This window comes from Haliotis cracherodii, unplaced genomic scaffold, assembly GCF_022045235.1.
Source record: "Haliotis cracherodii isolate W230 unplaced genomic scaffold, xgHalCrac1.p SCAF_3, whole genome shotgun sequence".
NCBI lineage: Eukaryota > Metazoa > Mollusca > Gastropoda > Lepetellida > Haliotidae > Haliotis > Haliotis cracherodii.
In genome coordinates, this window is record NW_027266286.1 from 36,901,811 (window position 1) to 36,924,154 (window position 22,344).

General features: G+C 39.1%; 1 protein-coding gene across 1 annotated transcript in view; it reads right to left on the reverse strand.

The window, feature by feature from the left end:
• Nucleotides 1-6,725: 6,725 nt before the first annotated feature.
• LOC139474144 (PR domain zinc finger protein 1-like) overlaps nt 6,726-22,344 on the reverse strand; it is a 90,333-nt gene continuing 74,714 nt past the window's right edge. The window contains exon 5 of the mRNA XM_071257028.1: nt 6,726-8,440. Coding sequence (XP_071113129.1) covers nt 6,726-8,440 — 1,715 coding nt within the window. The remainder of the gene's footprint in view (nt 8,441-22,344) is intronic.

Below are 22,344 nucleotides of genomic sequence, written 5' to 3' on the forward strand. Positions count from 1 at the left end.
AAGTTTTAAAGCATTTCAAACAGTGGATTCACATGAGTATGCAATTGAAGTCTTGTACCCAAAACACACAGTGAAAACCAAACCATGTGACCAATGACCAAAGTCAAAGAACAGAAAATGTCAAGCACCTAAAGCAGCAGACAAATGCCAGGTTTGAAAGTAATCAAATCTGCGGTTGCCGAGCAATAGGGCAAAATAGATCTTCAAAAATTACTTGTTTTTCAGTTATCTGCCCTTGGTCATTAGGCCTAAGGCCTTGGGATTTGTGTGGTACCTAGTACTTAACCGTCTGATATATATAATAACAATAACAAATTCATGTACAAACAGATATGTTTATTGCATTGGTTTATTACATTACCAAAAAAACAGGCAAATCACTGCACTTCTATCAGAATGACTTGAATGAAATATATTGAAGAGATAGCAAAGTTGCTGAAAATAATTATCACTGTAAGAATTGTGTACCCAGAATATGGCACTTTTGGGATTACACAAATGAAATAAAGGAAGCATGTTTACATAATCATCATTAAGTTCATGTTACTAAAGGCCCTTAGATGAAACTGATACACTGTTCTGTCTCATAGTGGTAAACATGGGTAACACCAAATGTACGTCAGGGATTTAAGCTGGTTTAACACTGCTTTGACCAATATTTCAGGTATATATCACAGCATGTCAGCTAAATGAGGAGGAAAGCCCAAACCTATGGCATTGGTGTGGTGCTGACAACCGAAAGATGACAATCAGAGGAAAAAGTCAAGCAGTACTGGTACACTTATGATAGATTACATGTCATGTTGTAGTCACAAATTATGATATATGTTGTTTATTTACTGAAATGATTAGATGGATGAAATGTTTACATTTCTAATAATAAAAATAAAATAAAAAATTGTTTACACCAGGTGAGTTACCTCCAATACCTTTGTAATAACCAAATCTTATAAACACATACTAAAGACTTTTGAGGATCCCAAACAATATGACAGTCTCTCGGGAGGAGGGGCTGTCGGGTAGTCTAGTGGTTAAAGCGTTCGCTCGTCACGATGTAGTACTGGGTTCGATTCCCGACATGGGTACAATGTGTGAAGCCCATTTCTGGTGTCCCTCACCGTGATGTTGCTGGAATATTGCTAAAAGCGGCGTAAAACCATACTCACTCACTCACTCACTCCCTCGGGAGGGTCATATAAAATAACACATTTTGGGGAACGGTCATGAAAGAATGGACATTTACAATAAATATGAAGTGTTTTTGCATTTATTTTTTCAGGGAGGGTCATGAACAAAATATAGAAGGACATGGGGGAGGGTTATCCAAACATAATGAGTGAGTATGGTTTTACGCCGCTTTTAGCAATATTCCAGCAATATCACGGCTGGGAACACCAGAAGTGGGCTTCACACATTTTACCCATGTTGGAAATCGAACCTGGGTCTTCGGCGTGACGAGCGAACGCTTTAACCACTAGGCTGCCCGCCTGACTGCGCCCCCCATCCCCCCCCTTCAAATATAATGACAAGCATTAGGGGAGGTTAATGATTTCAGTACATTTTCAGTCAAAACTCTCGGAGCAACTCCTGTAATAAATTACTGGTCCCTAATAGAAAAATAGTTATAAAAATATACATTTGACATTAAAGTGCTGCTACTTTTTATTCACTTTTTAATATTAAAATGAGTACAACATTTTGTCAAGTAATGTCATTAAACCCAAGACATTTGAAATGCAATGTTCTTGTGCCACTCAGCTTGCATTCTTTGACAATTCATATACACATATCAAAGGTTTCAAATACACATTTTAGCATCCCAATTCCATGTGACTTAACAAGAACCAAAGGATCTAGTCAGTTGATGTCAAGGTTTTCCCGTCAGTCATGAAGGCTTGTCGTTTTCACTACTGAGCCCATAAGACCAATGATATCAAGGCCTTTGTATGGAAAATTGCAACTATACTCAACAACAAAAGTTCATGTGACACCAATATTTTAGTGTATTTTTCAAACAAGTTAAGTTTGATTTTCAATATTGTAGTACATGTATGGAATCAAGTTACATTGTTACATTGCATGCATTCCATGCAAAAGTTGACTTTTATGCAAGCCCCATGCATTTCACTACCCAAAAATTGGTATAAAAACATGTGCGTTTCCATATGTTTCCAGAATTCCATATGCATTGATTAGCATCGTGCTGACAACAACCACTCAGAAAAACAAAAAAATTACACAATTATTCAACATTATGAAATGCCACGCCTGTCCGAAAATTAGTGTCTGTGAGCCAATGGTATGTTTGAAGCAGGATCCAGTCAACATGATGTTGCAAGACAATTTAATGTCCACACAAACACCATTTTGTGTTTATGGCAACATTGGCAACATTGGCAACAGACGAATGCAGTCAGAGACCATCCTCGGAGTGACAGGCCACCCGTAACCAATAATCGACAAGACAACTGGATTCGAACAACACACCTACAAAATCGATTCCGTCAGCAACAGTGACTGCAAGAAGCATCCCTGGCCTTCGACGAATATGTTCACAAACTGTATGTCGTCTCCTCAGATGTGCAGGGATTGTCGCCAGAAGACCCGCCAGACGTCCCATTTTGAGAGGAAACCACTGTCAAGCACGTCTACAGTGGTGCAGACAGTGTCTACGCTGGACGGCCATGCAGTGGGGACAAGTTCTATTCACTGACAAGTCTCGTTTTCACCTCAGCCACAGTGATGGACGGATTCGAGTGTACCGACATCAAGGTGAACATTACGTCAATAATTGTGTCATAGAAGAAGATCGGTTCGGGGGCGGCAGCGTTATGGTATGGGGTGGGATTACAACAAACAGAGGACCCGTTTGATAGTGGTAGAGGGAAATCTCAATGGACAGCGCTACCACGACGAGATCATCGGCCCTGTTGTTCTACCGTTTTTGCGTTGTCATGGCCCAGGCATTACCTTTCAACATGACAACGCCCGGCCTCATATTGCTTGACTTGTTCAGGATTCTCTTCAACAAAACAACGTGAATGTCATCCCCTGGCCGGCTCGCTCCCCTGATCTCTTACCAATCGAGCACATGTGGGATGAGATGGATCGGAGCCTTCGACGTCAACCACGTGTTCCACAGACACTCCAGGAACTTCGAAACATGCTCCAGCAGATATGGACAGATATCCCACCGGACTTTGTGCGACGCCTGTTCCATTCCATGAGATGAAGATATGTTGTTTGCATCGCAACCAGAGGTGGACACATGTGCTACTGATTTGTAAATTGACATTTTGGCATGTTCATGCATTTTCTGAAGTCAGTATGAACACAGGAGCCTTTTATCCGAAATTGTTTCAGATTTGGTAAAAAACATAATTTTGCATTAAATCTTATTCAATGTCACAGAAACTTTTGTTGTTCAGTATATTTCTGTGTGCATGACAGTGAAATGTTAAACAGATAGTATGTAACATGTACACTAACATTTGTTATTTATTGCAACTCAGTTGTTTAAGGACATCCAACATATCAAAATAAAACTTTAAACATGGCCATGATGGCAGCTATATTGAAAATGTTATGAATACCCATTGGTTAGCCAATAGACCGATCCAGTCTGTCATTCAAAACTAGTGCATGCATGAGTTTGATCCAGTCAGAAGGCCGGCACTCGTTGTGGATTTGTCAGACTTACTCCTTGGGTCAAACGATCCCTGAGAAGCGACATGGCGACAGTTTGTGCTATTTTCACTCTCGATATCCATTACGTATCGCTGGTATCAGATGTAGATCTTTACCCAAACACACAGGGTCGAGAGAAAAATGTTTGAGGCAGATCAAGATGTGCGGTAGGCCTCACCATCAGTTGAATGTCGCCACCATCTTCCAAGGGACACACATCTACTCGAAGGTGAGAATTTGCACGAATTTCCTCACTTTTGCCCATATGCATATTCAATATGAATAAATGACAACATGTAGGAAGTTATGATTTTACACATTGTTATAAACAAGGATAATGCTTGTAACTACAAAATAATTTTTGAATTATGTATTTTGCCAACTTCGGGCATTGAGTTAGCAGGTCATATTGCTGAAATGTTACAGGCGAGACGGCCGTGACACACTGTAAACAGTGATCTGATTATCTACCATTATATACATTGAAGTACAATCTGGTAGATATTGTATTCCTCTCTTTTAGATATCATTCATTTTGTTACAAATTTTTAGATCTGAGTTTTGTTTCAAAATCCCCAAAATCACAATAAACCTATCTATTAATATTGCAAATTACTCGAGCATAATATTGCAAATTACTCTTGAAATAATAATTCTTTAAACATAGAAATATAATCATTGTCAATGGTTTTGTTCCACAAAATCTTTCAATTTAATTCATATAAGTTCCCTTTAAATCATGCTTTGACTATGTCAGCATTTCTATGAAGAGACAAGACCCATGCAGTAATGAATTACCTGATCCTATTCTTGTGAAATGAAATCATACCTTCAAGGTTAGAAAGAAGAGGAACATTTCGTGAGAAGGAAGTGAATCACTGAAATATTTTGACTGACTGAAATAAAATATGTCAGTTAATATAAGAAAATTATTGGTGTAGAATTGTTTACAACATCAGTTATTCACTGGTAGTGGAAGCTTACGCATATACATTTTAGTCAAACAATATAACTGTAAAAAACGATGATAAGTGTCAAGTCATTTTAATTAATTTACTGGAAATGATAGCAAGATTTCTTATGAACTCAAAGTATCATAATGAGGGAATAATATGAATATTAATCCGATCAAGTAATTAATAACTATTCAAACCAGTTATGTAATTGATACAGTATAAAAGTCAGATTAATATGATTTAACAGCAGGACTAACAAACACTAAATGTTTGATTGTACAACATCCACCTGGCATAAAACTTAGCTTGTTGGCTCTTTCTAAAGGACATAATATCATTTCTTTTTAATTAATATTTTTTTAGAAAGATAGTGTTGAAAGTGATTACCAGTACCATTACACATGAAAGTTATTCCAACAGTATTTCTTTGTTACACCCTGATCAGCATTATCCATAGTGCCTGATCTATTCTGATATAGAATAAATTATATAATTCTTAATACATTTTATATATAACTGTGATGAATACTGAAATGTATTTAACCCAAAATGTAGTTCTTTACAATGATTTGATGAGATTGTCAATGTTTGAATGAAAGATCATGTATGAATTTTAAGTTGTGTTGTTTATTTTATCAATGCAAGTTAATTGATGGGAAGTACCGCAGACCCTGTCTTCAGATACATGTAATTTTGCCATCACAGGTTTCCCTTTTCTGGAACATGGATCCGACTGATTTGCCATGGTGCTCACTTTATCTTGGATCCTCTTAATGTTTTCCACTGTTCTCACATACCATGCATACATGTATCTAAACACTGGCAGTTCATTAAGTCCAATATTCTGGAAGTGTGACCAGGGATTTTTCTCTAAAATTAGAATTCCAAACTAAGTGCCCTTGTCAATCAGATTGTGAAAAAACTAATAACCTATAATTTCTTTACATTCTGTGTTATTTTAGGATGTCATAGATATGTTAAAATTACTGAAGAAGGAATGTTTACTGACGTCTGATGCAGATTTGGGGCTGAAAATCAGCCTCTAGCAGGTCTAGATTTATCCCTGGTGACATGCCCAACCCCATGTTCCAGATGCCCAAATAAAAGATATGTTATAATTCATTTATTATATAATAAAAACCAATTTAGCAGTGAGGGGAAATAATGTACTGCTTTGATTTTATCAATTATTCTTTTATGTTTATTCATTAAAAAGACCCACTGACTTAATGCCTTTCATGTTATATTGGTTTTACTTAGAGCACCAGACAGAAAACGTGGGCAGTGTAACTGTTGATAATCTGTTTATAGATATCCACATGATTTGTAACTTGTGCTTGTGTTTGCGGTTTCCAATACTTTCCATACACTTACGATGGAAAGTAAAAACAAAATTTAGTTACCCCGCCCTCAGATGAATTATATATTATTGACATGCTATATGTTGACAATATAATATACTCTGCCTGACATGAGTGCTTCGAAGCAGTGCACGCTTTTAACTTTCAGCCATGGTGACTTCCTCACTGACCGATACACCATTACATTGGACATATGATTCATTTTCACTCCCCATAGGCAATTTGACAACTAAAATATAACCCAAATCTGATTATATATAACTCTCTTTAGATATTTTTGACACACAACTGGTACCAAAATATTCTGAGCCAAATTCATTGCCGACGCAATCAAGTTTCGCCGGCTGTGACGCCATAGCAAATAACCCTTGTATGACCTTTCCAATCTGGCGTGATATTCTAGAAATGTTCAGGTTGAATTCTAATCTGATTGTAAACAACCCTGTTGTGTTGAAAGTAATTTTGTCTCACTAAACAATCATTTACTTATCTATCACTTTTTCCCTCTGTCAACAGTTAATGTCATGTGGAAACATGTCATTTTGAACCTTATATATTATTTCAACATATTAGAACCTCCTTTCTCTCTGTTTTCCTTGTTTTATTCATGTGAGAACACTATTCTTTTGTGCTGAAGTAAATCACTTGAATTACTCTTTCATAATTGTAATAGTGATACTATACTCGTCCTTATCTTTCAAACCTTTGGTTTGTCAGTCTTTTAGGCTTCCTGATCTGCATTGTGTCCCTTGTCACAATCAAGGGTGCCTTGTTTGAGAGCTGTCTCTTTGTTCTCCACCTGCTCTGTGTGCTGTCCCACCTCTGTGTGCTGTCCCATATCATTTCCTGCTTCCCAGTCATCCTCACTGCTGCTGCAATTTCCAATACGTAGCTGCTGATAGGTACCTTCTATGTCTTCCTGTCCATCTACAATATTGGTTACAGGAGAGAAGACAAAATCTTTGCTGATATCCATTTCCTTTGTGAAAGAGAAGGTAGCATCAACAAGAGTGTTGTAATCAGCTACTGTACCTGCAGGAACACAACTACCAGTCTTCCAATGTGTTTTCAACCCACTGGCACTGATATATTTTCTGTTGCACTGAGGACACTCATAGGGTCTCTCATTTGTGTGCAATCTTCTGTGGAGTTTAAGATGAACAAACTGTGTGAATTTGGCGGGACAGTGTTTGCAATGAAATGGTTTTTCCCCACTATGAAGTCTCATGTGGGTCTTGAGATTGCTTGTACTGCTGAACCTCTTCCCACAGGTGTGACATTCATGGGGCTTCTCTCCTGTATGTACCAAGTGGTGTTTTTGAAGATGAGCCAACTGAGTAAAACCCTTTCCACATGTTTGACAAACAAATGGTCGCTCACCTGTATGGGTTCTCAAATGAACTTTAAGATTAGATAACTGACCAAATGTCTTAAAGCAAACATTACATTCGTAATGCATCTTTCCATCCTTTTTCTTCAAGGGATAAGGGAGAGTTCTATATCCCCTTAACCCAAATTGATCAGATTTAGGCTTACTGAGGTTAAGTACTTGTTCATTTAAAGATTGTGTACTTGGCTTTTGGAAGTTACCCGTGACAGGATTTGGGATAGAGGCATGTTGGAATGTTGGGGGGTATAGAGGCCAAGATTGGAGCCCTGGATATGCTGGAAATGGATATAACTGGTTCAGATGAAACATGCCAGGAAGAGAGGAAGATGGATAATACAGTGGTGATCCTAGATTTGATCTGTTTGGACTTCCAAAAAGTTTGTAAGAGGGATCTCCTTGTTTCACTGGAGGTTGGAAAGCTGCCAGGGTCTTGTCCAACATCATACTATTTGGAAAGAATGGATTTATCTTGAATGGTAGAGGAGGAGGCATAATAGTTGCATTTTCATTGGACATATATTTTGATGGTTCTTTTGATTCATAATTCTGTTTTCCAGTAAACTTAAACACTGTCTGTCTTGACAAGGGATGAGCCATACAGAAAGCCCTTTTAGGGCCTGATTCATTAACTTCTTGTCCCCTTTCCATCATTTTCCTCATGAGCAATTTTTCAATTCCATTCTTTCTTTTTGGTGTACTCAGAGCACATTTTGAAGATGTACTCTGATGTGCTTCTGGTGGAACAGTTTCTTTTATTGATGATGAATGTGATGTGGTATCTGACATCCCCCAAGTCTTTCCCTGAACATCCAATATTGATTCTTCTGGAATGTTCCTTTGTTCCTGTTTCCCAAAATAATTACTAGGACTGCCATCTCGTTTGTGCATGCTATAATCTAAGATGTGGTGATTTGTATCAGTTGATGCAGTCATGTCTTTCCTGCTCTGGGATGACTCTTCATCATCCGTAAGCACATGGCTTTGAGAGAAACAGTGGTGGAATGAGGAAGATGAATGCGGAACTTGTCTCTCGAGCAACTGGCGCCCTGGAATGTCAAGATAGGTGAACATTAATTGTGGAATATCACTGAAGCTAATATGTTTTCTAAACATTATGCATTCACTTCAACAGCTTAAAACGCCAACAAAAGATATGCATTAACATATCTCCACTTTGATCAGTTGTCAATAAAAAATAAAAAATATTATGTCCTCCTACATCTATTATATATTTTTGGTATATTCATAGAATTAGATGACTGTGGCGAATTTGCATTGACCAAGGTATGATCTAAGTTAAGTTTGGTTGAACAATGTACACGTCTTACTTCAGTTGACAAAGATGCCCATCCACACTGTTAATTTATAAGGTTATTGCGTATCTCCTGACATCCATTTGATATGATGTTGTAGGGTGCATTTAGGAATTATATTTCAAATTCTGTTACTACCTTATCCTTTGTAATCAAACCCGGCTGCCAGAAATGTGTTAATTCCAACTTCCTTATGTTTGCTCCAGTTTTGATAATCAATCACTTGCATTAATATCTTAGTCATGAATTTAGATGCCAGAAAAAATAAATATTTCTCCCAAAGGTATTCAACTAAACCTTCCCAGAAAATTTAGGGGCCTCATAACTTCACTGAAAAAATGTTAAGTTTAACAAGTGTAATATGGCTCTGATTTTATTGTAGATCAATAGAGGTTATCACGCGAGTGTGTTTGGGGATGGTAAATATACTGCATTTAGAATAAACATTGTATTTAGCGAGCCTTGGTGAGCTAAATACATAGTGTTTATTCCTAATACAGGTTATTTACCATCCCCAAACACACAAGCGTGATAACCTCTTTATCATATATAATGTCATTCTTTAATTCCGCGCTTTAAAATCGCTTTCCCTCTCTCACAAACATTACCGAAACATTGTTTTCCTGGAATGCGCACATTAATATTCATTACGTCATAGGGTAAGTGATGTGTCAGTCGGACAGTGACGGTAGCGAATATAGTTCCAACTGAAATCTGTTTCTACAGTGGCGAAGCAACATATACGCAAAACAACAGTTGTTTTTAATTGCCTTTCGCGGCAATCCATCGGTCTGTCCGCTAGAGTAACTGTCCTTTGTCAAAGGGAAGCTACTCTAACCCTAGTCTATGAGATGTCACGGCCACCATCAGACGTTGTTGAGAGTCGGTCTGTCCTGTCATAACGTTAAGAAGTGTAGTCAGATGTACACACAGTGACAAAACGAATCAAGGTAACAATTCAAACATATTTCATCAGGAAGTTACTATATTTAGATGCTAGTATGACGTGTAAGTTCTAGTATACCGTGGACTTAGTTGAAATATTTGTGATGTTCGAGTGCCGCTAGACTGGTAAGGGCACTGTGTAGAAATTTCCAGTATCCAGGTAGACTGTATATAAGGAGACATAAGTGTGCTGACATGTCTCTCATGCATTTCATTACATCAGGACCAACTTTCATGTGAGGATCACTCATCATCCCTGCTTCCCTGCCTATCCCATCTTGGAAGTTTGACCATTGTCGTTTATGGGTGAATATATATTACTATCACCTCTGTATTTTTGTATCTGATACTGACCACTGTCATCATATTATATATTGCCATTGAATATTGTACTATCATTAGTATTGATTTGCAAACTAACAGAATTTTGTAATACATTTGTTGATTGTACATGTATGCCACTTGTCTGTTGTTTGTTGGTTTCACACTAATTACTTTTACGTACTGATTCTGGGATAACAAACTGTTTCAATTTGGGAATCGACACATAACACAAGATTAGGGGTCAGCAGTCATATTAATTTGGAGACGCAGTATTAAAGAATGTAGATCATAAACACATCAGCAGTGGAAAGACCATTTTAAAACAGTATTATGCTTTGATAGTTAAAGCATTTACAAGAGCATTTTGTGTTTCCTGCTACAAGCCATCTTACTCCACAAATCTACCTATTTCAGATCAGAAAGAATGGTCTGATATTTACATCAGCCCAATAACAAGGCTCCAGGGCCAGCTGGAATTGCTAGTGAGTTTCTCAAATTTTCAAAACATTTAGGTCGAAATTATACGTTTTGTTATTGTTTGTTTGTTGTTTAACACTGCACTCAGCAATATTCCAGCTATATGACGGCGGTCTGTAAATTTATCAAGTCTTGACCAGACAATACTGTGATTGACATCATGAGCAGCGATCCATGCAAGTCAGTGAGCTTGACCAACCTATCCCGTTAGTCGCTGATTTTTTAAGTGAATAGTTTGTTCAGAAATATGCCCAAAATGACTAATTTGTTGGCAGTGGTGAAAAAACGAATAGTATTGTGGAAAATTAGATTTCGGTGTTCATAGTGGAAATGAATAGATTGTTTGATGGTGCGCAGTAAATAAATATATTGTTGGATACATCTGGAGAAAACATAGATTGTTCTCAATGAATGTCATTAGTGTAGAAGGAAATCAGCTACCATTGGAATAGTTACATCTACATCTTCCAATCTATGTCTTCATCTCCACTGACCGAACTTGTCCCATCTTATTGACAATGGTCTCGATGCTTGTGCCACAGCTGTAGAGGCAGACTTGGTGAACCAGGAACCCTGCATTTTAGACATGTTAGCCTCCAGACGTGAAGATGAAGACTGGATAGGTTCTGGTGGAAGATGTCTCGATGAAGGAGGTCTCGATGAAGGGGAACATTGAGAGGTTTCTCAATGACCAGTGGGAAGATCCTGGTGAGCGAAGATCCTGGTGATCCTATGAGTATGACCATACAGTCTATTCTGTAGGACATGGTCTAGAAGAGATCAGGGAGGGATGAAGTATGCATTACTGGACTGATTCACTGGGAGTTAATGCAAGTAGCAAAGAGGTCAAGTTGTGGAGTGTGTGGATACCACTTTCACTCGTCTGGACAGACTGTCTGCCAGGGTGTTGAGTTTCCCTAGAATGTGCTTCACTTCCACCCTGCAGTTGATCAAGTCCTCAAAGGCAAATAGCCGCAGAGTCTCAATCATCAGTCCAAGCGACCTGTCTTTGTATGTAGGCAACAACTAAGGTATTGTCTCCACAAAGATTGATGACAGACTGTGGGTGTGAGAGCATAAAATATAGCCTTCATTTCTCAACAGTTGTCCACAAAAAGTCCTTGGAAGGTCAGCTTTTCCATGTGTGCATCCCACTGCGAGTTTCATGCATCCATGAACAAGTGATGATTGGGCAGTGGGAAAACAAGTGGAACTTACTTCGGAACATTGTGACTCTGAATGTTGAGTTCCAGGATGAAGTTTGGTTGAATCCGAATGATCGAGTCAAACTGGAGAGATCTGTTCACATTTGGATTCAAGACGACTGTAAACAGCCTCTTTGGACATTTACAATTGAAAGGAGCTATGTGGACGGCCCAACACTTTCTTGACCACAGCTAGACTGCTGAGGTAGCAGTCTTCTGGAGGGCAGAGGCTTCCCCCTACAAGCTAGAACCTAGCACCTATGACTCAATTTCCTGAACTGGACTGACTTGGTTGTATGTATGAGGAAACAAAATGAGCCATGAGTCGGATGAGAATGATACTACTTTGCTGACGATAACTTTTGTCCTGATCGGCCGAAAGGTAGTAATCCAGCTGACTGTGTAAGTGGACTAGTTGCAGGTGCACAAACTGGATCTGGGTAAACAGCCAAGCGGCAAATGATATTGAAGCTGTGTCCACAAAACATGGAAGGATATCAAAGTTTGCGCAGAGAGTTCTTCTTGCAGCTTGACCATAGTATCAAACCTACAATGGAGAAGCCACACTTGGTCTGTCCTGATAAAATCGGAGAATCCACAGCAATGAATGGGGCGTGACATCCAGCATATTCCAACATTTGGAGGGAAATCTCTTTGTCCACATTAGGTCTCAGACCAAGCATGTGATGGTATTATTCCTCCAAAAAGATCAGAAAAGGATGGGAACAAAACTCTCAGTCAAATAATTCTCCCGTGTATTAAAGTGCTGATTTGCATCTCCAATGAAATGATCTTTGGGTGGACTTCAATACCACTACAAAAACAGGTATCTGTGAGCTACTACTGTTTTCAAATCTCATTTGATTGGAAGTGCCATACTCAGGGACACTTTGGTCCACAAGAAGAAGTATCTCTTATCTTCAACTGAAAACAACCAATTAAACGAGAGAACAATGGACAATTTCATAACACCACAATGTGACATAGAGCAATGACAGTTTCTGGTTTTGAGTCCTACCACAAAAATTTTGTGTGTTCTGAAACTGACAGAAACATATTCAAAACGGGGAATACTAATTTCATTTAGTGCTCCTCACTAAATGGGTTTATTAACCATAATGCACCTCTTTGTTTACCTCCGTTACATCATACTTCTACTTCCTATGACGTCATCAAACTTTCTCTTGCGTCATCACCATCGTCCGTTAGTTCTGTCAAAATTTTCTGAACCCAGTTTTGTACAGCAATTCACAACTTTTGGCTCTTCGATTCTACTTTTCGGCTTGTGACTGCTAATTTCGACACCTCTTCACCGATTTTTATTACTCTTCCGCTTCGACTTTCTCTTTCGCCATACACCCCGCTCATAATGCAAACTAAGCATAAGGCATCTATAAATCACAAGCTGGTGAGGACCGGCGGTAAGAACCGGAGGACTTCTGCTGCAAGTGGGACGGCATTTGCAACAACAACCATGGCACCAGGTGAATTACCAAACTTTGTTTCGCACGATAGGCCCCCGTTAATTTCACTTTTATTGCCAGTTCTTGCCCCGGTTACAGCCACTCCCGTCCCGGTTCCTCCCGCTTTGGCAACCACAGCTGATCAGCTATCTCAGCACTTTGGTGCCATCATGGAACTTATAAGAAATAATGATTCCTCCATCATTTCTTCTAGGCCCCTTCTTAACAACACTCCAACAGTTAGCGGGATGAGCAAAGTTACTGATAATTCTGCCAGTATTATTCAGGCTGCAGCCGATCCTGGAATTCCCTCTGACGTCACAGCCTCGCCGATTGGTCACATGGGAGATCCCCTCTCCTACATGGCCGACAACATTGGCGCACATGTGAAGCAAGCCATGAGGGAAAAGATTTCGAAAGGGGAATATGTGGATCTAGCCGTGCTAAAGCCAACAAAGCCGAAGAAGATGAAAGTACTCTTAGACTAATTACCGACAGCACAGGTAAGGTGACGTTGACACAAGTACAGCCTCAAAACTTGCCAGACAAGTCGCTTGGCATCGGTGCATGGACAACATCCTTTCATGTTTTCATGTCAATATACACTGAGAAACATGCCTCTGTTAACACAGTGCAGGGTGTGCTGTCATACATGGAGGCTATACGTAATTCCCACAAAATGTTTGTTGGGATTTCAACAAGGGTTCGTGCCTCAGGTTTGCATGTAAATTTCCACATAAATGTGGAAAATGAGGGGGTACCTCTCATGGAGTTTCAACTTGCTTTCGAGCTACAGGGGCCAGTAGGCCCCAAGCTAGCAGCACCCAGCAGAGCAGACAATTCCACTCAGGCAAGCATAATGTCAACAGCACCAACACCAGAAAGAATTGAGAACTTGAAGCCTTATTTACTGCATTATGCCAGTGTTCACAAGCAACAGGCAATTTCATTGTTTCCTGGTTTTGAGTATGTTTTTCGACTTAGGTACCAAGGCTTTCGCAAATACAGATTGGCAGACTACCCGAGGTCAGCACAAGGGCCCGAAGCAAGGTACATTGTTCAGGCAAAACTGGATAAGGAGTTAGACTTGGGTAGAATGGCCGGGCCTTTCATTCGCCCTCCGTTCCAGAGGAACCAATAAGCCTCGTCCCTAAAAAGCAGGGGGTAAGTCTGCTGATAGCTTCAGGCTAATACATCACCTTTCGTACCCACAGGGGCAGCCTATTAATGACAACATTTCTCCACAGGATTGCTCAGTCACGTACGCCCGTTTTGATGTAGCAGTTAGGATGGCACAGGAGTTGGGCCCAGGAGCTTTGCTTTCCAAATTTGACGTTAAATCAGCATTTCGCATTATTCCAGTTCACCCAGCAGATTTTGAACTCCTGGGAATCGCCTTCCAAGGTCGCTTTTATGTCGATAAATGTTTGCCGTTTGGTTGTTCAATTTCGATATTTGAAACTTTCAGTACTTTATGCAGTGGTGTATACAGCAGCACTTTCCAAACCAGCAGATTATGCACTACTTAGATGATTTCTTAACTGGCGGCCAAGCAGGTACACAGGATTGCAGTGATAACCTACATATAAGCTTGCAAATGCTTGAATTCTTTGGGGTGCTCGTAGCTCCAGAGAAGACAGTTCATCCTACTACTGACATCACGTTTTTGGGGTTGCAAATTGACACAGTGGCAATGCAGGTTAGGGTACCATTCAACAAGATAGAGGAGGTGAGCCACCAGATCAAAGGTATGTTAACTGGTTCTAAAAAGGTAACTAAACGGGATCTACAGTCACTGGTGGGAAAACTTAACTTTATTTGCAGGGCAATCCCCATGGGTCGGGCTTTCTGTCGCAGGTTGATAGATCAAATGTGCAGAGTCCTATCTACATTCCATCGAATACGTCTCACAAAGGGGTTGAAAGAAGATCTGACTATCTGGCTAGAGTTTCTTACCTATTATAATGGCGTCTCGATCTTTCAGCAAGCTCAGTGGGATGACAATTGCAGCTTTTCACCGACGCAGCAGGCAGTGCAGGTTTTGGGGCTTATTTCCAGGGTCACTGGGCGAGTGGTCATTGGCCATGACAATGGATTGACACGCTCATGACCAAGGACTTGATTTTGTTAGAGTTATTTCCAGTTGTACTGTCTGTCAGACTCTGGGGTAAGTCACTCGCGAACAAGAGGGTACTTTTCTATTGTGATAACCAGGCAGTAGTTCACATCATCAACAAGCAGTCCTGTAAGGTTCCAAGAAGATGGGGGTCAGATATCCGCATACCTAAAATGTGTACTTGACTACATTGTTTAATCGTGACCATTCCACTGTGCCTTGTTTGTGTTGCTTTCAGTGTGGCTGATAGGGTCAAGTTACCTGGCCCGACCCAACGCTTCCTGGTAGAGAGCCGGTCTGGCTGGCCTTCCAACTACTTGTGGATGGCTCAGGGTGGGACGCTGTGGCAGGAGCTAATGCCCCTGGTTGAGCAACAGCTAGCCAGGACTGGCCAGCATCCCAGGGCCATACTTATACATCTGGGCTCAAACGATATTTGCAAGAGGAAGGCCAGCCAGCTGTACCTGGACATTCACCTGGCTATGTTGAGGCTCCACCTACTAATGCCTCAGACCACCATCCTTTGGTTGGACATGTTGCCAAGGAGGCATTGGCATGGAGCCAATTTCTACGATGCAGTGGAAATTGCTAGGAGAAAGGTCAACAGACGGTATGGCAACCGTGTCAGGGAGCTTGGGGGGAAGCATATCCAGCATCCCAAGATTTGCGCTGGTGATAGTTTCCTGTATGTCTGGGATGGAGTCCATCTATCAGTCAAAGGACTCATTTCACAAGCGCAATCCGTGAAGCCTTATGCCAAATGTAGGTAGTAAGTAATGAAAAATAAGAAGTAAGTAACACTTAATTCTTTCGTCTGTGGCTAGTTAGGGGGGTCCCTAATGGTTCATGGTCTTCGCTGTGGGCTTAGCACATGCGTGCTGTTGGCGTGGTTCTTGTGGGCTACAAATGTAAATACTTACTTAATCACCAAGTAATCATCAAAATTATCAGGACCCTGCTCTTCAGCGGGAATCTGTTCAGTCCCTCTGCTTCTCAGCGAATGGAAACCTTTAGGCTTAACTTAATTCATTTCTGCTTTTCAGCAGAAACTTAGTATTTTGCTGCTGGCAACATAGTTGCCCATTGCTGCTGCTGCTGCTGCTGCTTGCTGGTAACTCAAGTTGCCAAATATAAGTCATTATAATAATACCTTAGGGCAACACACAAGTCCTGCCACACCTATGACCTTGAACCCAACATATGCCTTTCTTATTTCTCTTGCCTTGTCAACTTTGACAAGGCAGATTACTTTGCATGGCGTGTTTCAATCAAAACTTTGTTGTTAAGTAAGCTTGGACCACATGACTTTTTGTTTTAAATAGCTTTAATGCAGCAAGTTACAGCCATGGGAATTTTTAGATTGATGTTTCTATGGGTTTTTTCTGTATCCAGAAGTGACATATTTGTGTACGACTGCACTTAACACACACCAATACCTTTATTTGAAACTGAATACTTAACAGGAGATATATATTTGACAGGTCACCTACAAAAGTTCTCAGGGCCTCTTTATGGAAAAAAAAGAAGTCAGTAGCTCCACTGATTTAAACATTTGTATTATCAGAGTAGTTAATTGTCCTTTTTATCAGCTTATGTCAGTCCAGGTTTCAAGCAGTAAACATGAGTTTTCTGGTTTAAAGTTCTACTGTTTTCTGATTGTTTAAGTAACTTAGCAAGACCTGAAGTATCAATGACTTCGTGGTGAATGAATTGAAGCTGTGTTGATTCAGCTTCAGTGTTTTTCTTGTCTCTATAACCAAAAGTGAGACCCATACGAATGGATCTGCAAGAATATTTCTTACACACCTGTGTTATGGGTTTTCAGATGCTTAAGAAACATTCGCTAATGACAAGAACTGTTAAACATCTTATTCACTGATCAAAGACAGCTTTATGTAAAAATCAAGCCGTGATCTGAGTATTTACAATGTCTGTTGACACCACAACCCTCGTTTTAGCGGGAGTAATTTGCGATAAACATAGCCATATGAAAATGTTTGATGTCAGAAATCATATGATCCAATGATATACACTCAACAACAAAAGTTCCTGTGACATTGAATAAGATTTAATGCAAAGTTATGTTTTTTACCAAATCTGAAACAATTTCAGTTTGCAACACATAAAAGACTCCTGTAAACGTTCAAATGGTTTAATTTGCCATACTGACTTCAGAAAATGCGTGATTTCTTAAACAACATGACGCAAAAGCCGTAGAACAACAGGGCCGATGATCTCGTCGTGGTAGCGCTGTCCATTGAGATTTCCCTCTACCACTATCAAACGGGTCCTCTGTTTGTTGTAATCCCACCCCATACCATAACGCTGCCATGAACCGATCTTCTTCCATGACACAATGATTGATGTAACGTTCACCTCGACGTCGGTAAACTCCAATCCGTCCATCACTGTGGCTGAGGTGAAAATGAGACTTGTCAGTGAATAGAACTTGTCCCCACTGCATGGCCATCCAGCGTAGACACTGTCTGCACCACTGTAGACGTGCTTGATTGTGGTTTCTTGTCAAAATGGGATGTCTGGCGGGTTTTCTGGTGACAATCCCTGCACATCTGAGGCGACGACGTACGGTTTGTGAAGATATTCTTCGAAGGCCTGGGATGCTTCTTGCAGTCACTGTTGCTGACTGGAATCGATTTTGTAGGTGTGTTGTTCGAATCCAGTTGCCCTGTCGATTATTGGCTACGGGTGGCCTGCCACTCCGAGGTTGGTCTCTGACTGCATTCGTCTGTTGCCAATGTTGCCATAAACACAAAATGGTGTTTGTGTGGACATTAAATTGTCTTGCAACATCACGTTGACTCGATCCTGCTTCAAGCAAACCAATGGCTCACAGACGCTCATTTTCAGACAGGCGTGGCATTTCGTAATGTTGAATAATTGCGTTATTTTGTTGTTTTGTTGGTTGTTGTCAGCACAAAGCTGAACAATGCATATGGAATTCCGTTAACGCACATGTTTTTATACCCATTTTGGGTAGTGAAATGCATGGGGCTTGCATAAAAGTCAACTTTTGGATTGAATGCATGCTTTTCTGTAGCAGTTCCATTTTTGTGACTTGATTCCATACATGCACTACAATATTGAAAACCAAATTTTACTTGTTTGAAAAATACACTAAAATATTTGTGTCACAGGAACTTTTGTTGATGAGTATATATATGCCTCTCCTCTTCAACCCTCACTTCGAAGTCGACTAAAATTTGAAATACATCACACACACTAAAAGTTTTGATTTCTGTTGGAAACTCCCTCTTCTGTGATATCATCCAAGGTGGAAGCAAAATTACTGTGTGTTTAGAAATCTAAATATCGGATATTTAGTCGAAGGATTGAATTTCAAAAATAGCATATTAGTGATCAGGGGAATCTGTTTTTCACCAAAACACCAATGATAATTCTGAAATGTCACCGAGGAACCTGGAATCGTTTAGAATGTTTTGGAAAATACACGAACGCCGAAGTGCAAATTCCGCCATAATGGATAGTGTTTACAAAAATAATGTTTCACGTATGCAGGTTATGAGACTCCTACTAGATCATGTACATTTCAAACTCAGCTGCGATACATGCATCCCTGAATTCCTCATACATTTTAGAATCAAATGACAAATGGTCTTTGTCACCAATACAAATTATCGAGATGACATCAAGCGAAATAAATTAGGTGTGGAAATAAATTAGGTGTGCTCAGGAAACGGTACTTGTTGAAATGTAAACAAAGCAAAATTCAGATTTTACACTCTCCCATTTTGAGAGATCAATTTTTCTAATTGTTGCATACATTGGCTGAGAATATTCGTGGGAAGAGTATCGTAGCACAAATTATGGCATTAAAATTATATACAATACAATGATCAGGGAAATTTGACAGAAATCGTAAAAGTTTCCATCCTGTGCAACGCCATGACTGACGCAAAGTCACGCACAACAATGACGGTAGACCTAGTTATCTGCATTTCTGACAAATTCTCTTGGTTACGTTGGAAAACATAAAAACAAATAACACTACGCAGATTGTCTGATTGTTTCTGATTACTTACATGACACATTTATGAATATACCATCTCTCAATCAACGAAAATCCTCCTCTAAAAATCCTGCATACTGTTGTCAGTGAACACACCATTTTGTAGAAGTCGGTCAGCGGCAGTGATGTCATACGGTAGTAAACATTGTTGAACATATTTGGTAATTTCTTTGAGGTAAATATTTTTAACTCGGCATCATGTGGGTTCTTCAATCTTATCTATAGTTTGCACTATCATCATCGCCTTTGTAATCAACAGATGGTGGAAATGTTTTTAGGTCTAGGTGTAGGGTCCCATTATTTGTGAATAGTAAGCAGTACATTGGATGACGTCACTCATGACCGTTGTGTTATGTAATAATGCGCCACTGCGATCATGAGTATAGACAAAATGCATCGATCCAATGCTAAAAAGGTGTGATTTTAGGGTGTGTAAGAAACAGATTATTGCACTCGTGCCTGTCAGATACCATTTAACTTACGAGTTGTTTCAAAACATATCACGCGCTCGTTAGATATGTTTTGAAACAACTTGTTGTAAGATAAATGGTATCTGACAGGCACTCGTGTTGTAATCTCTATGTATGTCAAGCTGGATGTTCCATTAAATAAATGTATTTTGGTTTGGAGACATTTTTTACTTGCAGCTATGTAAAGGGTTTTAAGCTGAAGGCTGTGAAACACGATTGCATTTTGTTAAGGTTACTAGGGTTTCATGCCAAAGGCAGAACTTTTAATGTAATTGTTCTTATTGTTACTACTATTTTTATTATTCCACACTTTTTATTGAAGAGATGTACAAATGTGATTACTGCAAGGGCCAGATGATATCAAACTTTCTGATTTCCTGTCCTACTGATTGGGTATTCTACCATGAATTTGGAATTTACTCGATTCTGATTGGTCAATCAGAGGCTATTAAATCACAATAAACCCACTCTGATTGAAACAGCTGGTTTGACAGCTGCATCACAGCGGAAGCTAATATTCATAGAATAGTACTTTTTCCAGTCATTGTCGGTAGGCATATTTAAATAATTATATCTACAATTACAGGTTACAAAATGCACAGATGTGATTACTACAATATTCAAAGAATGTGTGGCAATACATTTCGTGCAGAAAACACAATATAATCTTCAAAGGGAATGTATTTACGTTTTGGAGACAACAGAGAGCTTGCAATTTTGGCGCTTTTCTATATACGACTGTGACGTCATATCTTTTGCGTCACAATGAGTGATAATGGTGACGTGTGATGTAGAGTGAAAGCCTTGCAAAGCTTGCTTTTTTTTCTTTAGGGATGCCCACCTCATGTTAGCTTACCAAGTGGTCGTGCTCATATATATGCTTTCAATGCCTGTCATATGTTCGAGTGAAGTATTACAGTGTAAACAAACTGCTTGAGTATACACAGTGGCATATTTTTTCCAGTGATTCTGTAATTCAGATCGATAACCCACTCAAAACACTGAGTGTGTTCGGTTCCAAATTCAATTTTGCACGGTTAAATCTACAGGTAACGTAGCACTACACTGAAAACACAGTATGTTTATCTCCTAAATAACTCTTTTATTAATGTTGATAATATGTTCAGCTCTGACCTATGTGCAAGGATGTCCTGAGTATTCAATCAACTGATATAAAATCATAGCTATATATTCACCACTTGAGTATCTAACAACTGGAGGTACTTTTTACTTTATCAGCATTATCAGAGACATTGCTGTTTAATTTTCAGACTATAATTGCGACTTCACAATAGGACAATTTATTTAAGACATAACTTTCTCAACCTGGAAAGCCTCCATATACTCTTGACAGCCAGTGTATGCTTGTCATCATTAACATGGCATTTTCTACACCAAATTATGAAGACCAAATCTGAAGCACCTCATGAAATTATAATAGGGATGTGTACTCATACTGATAACACATACTTTATTTGCTTAAGTGTGGATTGTTTAAATAATGTTTAATAATATATCTGATATGATTTCATTTGCTTCATACTGAAATGATTTAAGTATTACATTGAAAATAACAGTTAAAGCATATTGTAGGAATATCAAGATGAAAAATATGAGGATTATTGCCAGTCATCAGTAATCCCTGAATTGAAATATTCAACCTTCTTCTGAAAAAAGATGCACCTGAAACTCACCACTGCAATCCCCAATGACTGTTTTTTGTCAAAGCAGATTTGACATGAACCTAATCCAATTCAAAACCTGTACATTTTTAAAATTTGAAACTTTACACTTACATGAACATGCATAGATTAAATAAGTGTTCAAAACCTGTAATTGAACTGTCAATTTATAAAACTTTATATGTTATCTATTTCCATTTAAGAATCATCATAATGTTGTGAAAGCATATTGCCAATGTACTATTAAGGGATTAAATATGTTCAACTTAAGTCTGCCCTCAGTACAAACATACCACTTGAGACTCCTCACTTGTCATTGCATGCCTGATGGTCATACATAGTTTCAAACAGAAATATTGTAACCTACACTATGGAAATGAACCCCATCATCATTCAAAATTATGTCCTGATTAACAAAAGGCATGAGTTCAGCACTTGCCTGATGTGTGTTTGTATACAAAGAAATAAAAAACAGTTTATGGGTTACACCTGACATGATTCCTATCAGCGTTTGAACCTGAGTCCAAAATGTTGCCCTGGAAACACAAAAATAAACATCTACAATTCCTGAATGGCAGAAGGCACCAATTCAAGGCATGCCACATTTGTAAACAATGCTTTTTGAATAATTATTGAATGGTTTATGAGTTATAAAACAGAAACACAAAATAAACAAAACATTCTGAATATCCTGAATAGCAAACTGCACCATTTCAATGCATGCCTGATACCGATGTAAAGTATTATGATGAACTATTGAAAGGCTTATGGTTTATCACTTCTTGAAAAGAATCATGATGGTAAAGCAAAACTTGTACTAATGTACAAAAATGTACTAATATCCTACAGGGATAAAAATATAACTATTTAGACAAAAAGCACGACCAGCTAGACTGAGAACAGACAG